Source organism: Nestor notabilis, unplaced genomic scaffold (genome assembly GCF_000696875.1).
Source record: "Nestor notabilis isolate BGI_N333 unplaced genomic scaffold, ASM69687v1 scaffold29518, whole genome shotgun sequence".
Lineage (NCBI taxonomy): Eukaryota > Metazoa > Chordata > Aves > Psittaciformes > Psittacidae > Nestor > Nestor notabilis.
Genome location: NW_009941931.1, coordinates 2641 through 5521, shown reverse-complemented (window position 1 = coordinate 5521; position 2881 = coordinate 2641). Strand labels below are relative to the sequence as shown.

Here is a 2881-nt window from a genome sequence, read left to right as displayed (position 1 = left end):
ACGCTGCCCCCACCGTTTCCCTACCCGCGAGGGACCAGCGGGATGCCTGGTTGTGGCTTTGCTTTATCAGCTGCTTTAACAACGGCAGCAATTAACAGGGAAGTTTTTCTCTGGGCTTTTATCCAGCTGCACCAGAGCACGTTAAAATCCCAGGGCTTCTCCAAGGAGCCTTTACCAAAACCCTCTTGCTCTTGAAGAAGCCCAGGGCCAAGGCTGGATGTGGCTGTAGGGGTCTCCCTGGAGAGCAGCGGATTCTCAGAGTGATGGGGGGAGGATGTGTTTCTGGCTACGGGAGGGATGGAGGGGGCTGCCCCATCACCCCTCTACCTCTCGCTTGCAGGATGGACTTCCCTGACCCCGCAGGTCCTGCTGCCCTCCCCAAGCACATCCTGGACATCTGGGTCATCGTCTTGATCATCCTGGCCACCATCCTTGTCATGACAGCCCTGGTGCTCTGCCCGGCCACCGCCGTCATCATCTACCGGGTACGGACTCACCCCACGTGCAATGGCATCGTGTGAGGGACAGCCCAGTGACATGGGACCCTGTGCTGGGGACCCCGATGGGGCACCCCAGTAGCTGTGGAGAGAAGGGCAGGAGCCGGGGTGGGCCAGCACCCACACGCCTGCCCCTCAACCTGGCTTTTCCACTGCCTTCTATTTACCTATCAAGCTCACAGGGACTGTCGAGGAGATGGTGGCCTGGGCACCAGCCAGGAGATGTGTGACTTTGTGAACCCGTCCAGCTAGAAGTGACTCCCATGAGGCAGCCAGGCTGGTCTCGTCTTTGCTGGTGACCCATCTCCTCCCAGGCAAGCAGCAAGGTGTGGAAATGCCTGGCAAGGCTATTTCTTCTTAGGAAGTCCCAGTTGTCAGCGTGATTGGGAAAGACAGGTCAGAGCAAGACGGATGTGGCTTCTGTTTGTGCATTTGGAGACTCAGCTAGAAGCATCGGTGGCAGAGCCTGCCCTGGCTGCACAGCAGACATGCAGCTGGCACCAGCTTCTCCTCTATCAGATACCTGCTGGAACTGCAGGAAAACCATGTGGGCTGCTCGGTTCCTCTGTGTCTCATGGGGCAGAGGACTGTGGGCAGCTCCTGCCCACACGATGGCTGTGCTCAGTGCTCCACCACTCACCTGGCACACTGACCCCATTGGGAGGGTCTGTGTGCCCCTGTCTGGGTGGGCAAAGCAGAGGGGTTTGTGCCCAGGTGGTGACAAGGGACCATGTAACTTCTTACATTGCCTCTTGCTGTGAAATAAATGGACTTATTCTATATGTGACGGTGTTGTGCGGCTCTATCCACACTACAGTGGTGTCAGTGCATAGGATCTGAGATGCTTCACAGCCTCTCCAGAAGCTGTCCCCATGCTGACCTCCTGCACTGCGTTGGCTCGAGGTCCCTGGGGTTCTTTGCCCAGCCTTTGACCCCGGTGGTCGCAGCCCCACAGGAGGCACGCTCCAGTTCCGGGGGTGCAGACTCAAACCTGGCTGTGGTGGTGTCAGCGGCCATCAGGCAGTGAGTGGGAAGGATCCCCAGGGATTGCCTGACAGCAGCGACCGGCTCCTCTTGTCCCAGCATCGCGTCCCAGTGCTGGCGCGGGGCTGCACTCCTGCGTCCTGCGGCTGAGGCGGCGTCGCGGTGACTCACGGCAAGAAAGGTCACTAGTAAGGAGATGAATCAGGCTGGGATGTGGGGAGACGCTGCGGTGGCGCTGGTGGGAATTGGTTAAATCCCATTTTCTCTGCTGGAAAGAGCAACCATCCGGCGGTGTTAGAAACCCTGCGTCTCATCCCCGTGCGGCTTGATCCACGAGAGCTTTGCTGTCGGTGTTGAGGCTGGAGGGGCAGGCAATTCCCGGGGAAGCAGGACCTTGGGCTAATGCTCCCTGGGGAGGGAGCCCAGGACGGGGATGCAGCCCGTGGGGAGCAGAAGCACCTACACTGGAGCCATGGCCTGCGGCTGTGCCGGGAAAGGCTTGGACACGTACTCCTTGCCTGGCCCACAAACACGTTTCTGTCTCTCTTCTCCCTTCTCAAGTTGCAGAATTTGAGGCAAACAACCAGAGTTATTTTCCTGTTGTTCCCCCTCTCCCTCTGTCGCTGGCACGATGCCACGGGAGCAGCTGGAGGACATTATGCTGGGAGGGAGCAGCCCCAGCTCTGCCTCCCCACCACGTTCCACCCTGGAGCCCCTTCCCTGGGGACACATTGGGTGTGGGGACAGCCAGCGGCGTCTGGCACCGGGAACCGGAGCTGAGCTCCTTGGCTATAAGAGGGATAGGGAAGAAACAACAAACACTGGAGTGGTTTGAGAAGGAAGCCTGGTTTGGAGCAAAACATCCAAGGAAAAGCATGCACCCCCCCATCCCTGCAGCCATACCCGGTGGCTGTTGCCACCTCCCTATTGCCCTTTTGCCATTAGCAGCCGGGGGGATAAGAGGTCTCGTTTTTTGGGAAGTATCAAGCTCCTGGCAAACATTTCTGGGAAAGGCATTGCAAGGCCTTGGAAAGATGGGTTCGTCCATGACAACAACTGCACGGAGCAAAATGGCAGCGCGGGGAGTGCGGGGAGAAGCCGGGACATTTTTAAAGCATGAAAATAGGGCCGTGGATTTAGACTGACGTGTACTGCTGGAAATTCCTCCTCCAGGACTGAGCGAGATAAGCAAATCCTCCTGCAGCCCTGGCTCTGGTGCCTGAACAGTGCTGGAGCTCGGAGGCAGCGTTTGCTCAGGAAAACTGCCTTTTCCCACCCAGAAAAGCAGGTCCTGCAGTGGTGACACTGCAGTAGGCAGGCACTACATGATGTGGGGGCTGAGGTGATTCAGCATCACCTGGGATGCTGCCCTGCCAGCGCCAGCCAGTGCTGGGGTGTGG

General features: G+C 58.4%; 1 protein-coding gene across 1 annotated transcript; it reads left to right on the top strand.

Moving 5' to 3' along the window:
- Positions 1-341: 341 nt before the first annotated feature.
- SMIM3 (small integral membrane protein 3) lies at positions 342-521 on the top strand. The gene has a single exon (XM_010021141.1). The coding sequence runs from the start codon at positions 342-344 to the stop codon at positions 519-521; it is 180 nt and encodes a 59-aa protein (XP_010019443.1).
- The last annotated feature ends 2360 nt before the right edge of the window (positions 522-2881 follow it).

What these genes read in the sequence shown, in the direction of transcription:
- SMIM3 (XM_010021141.1), top strand. Translation starts at nt 342, where the DNA reads ATGGACTTCCCTGACCCCGCAGGTCCTGCTGCCCTCCCCAAGCACATC.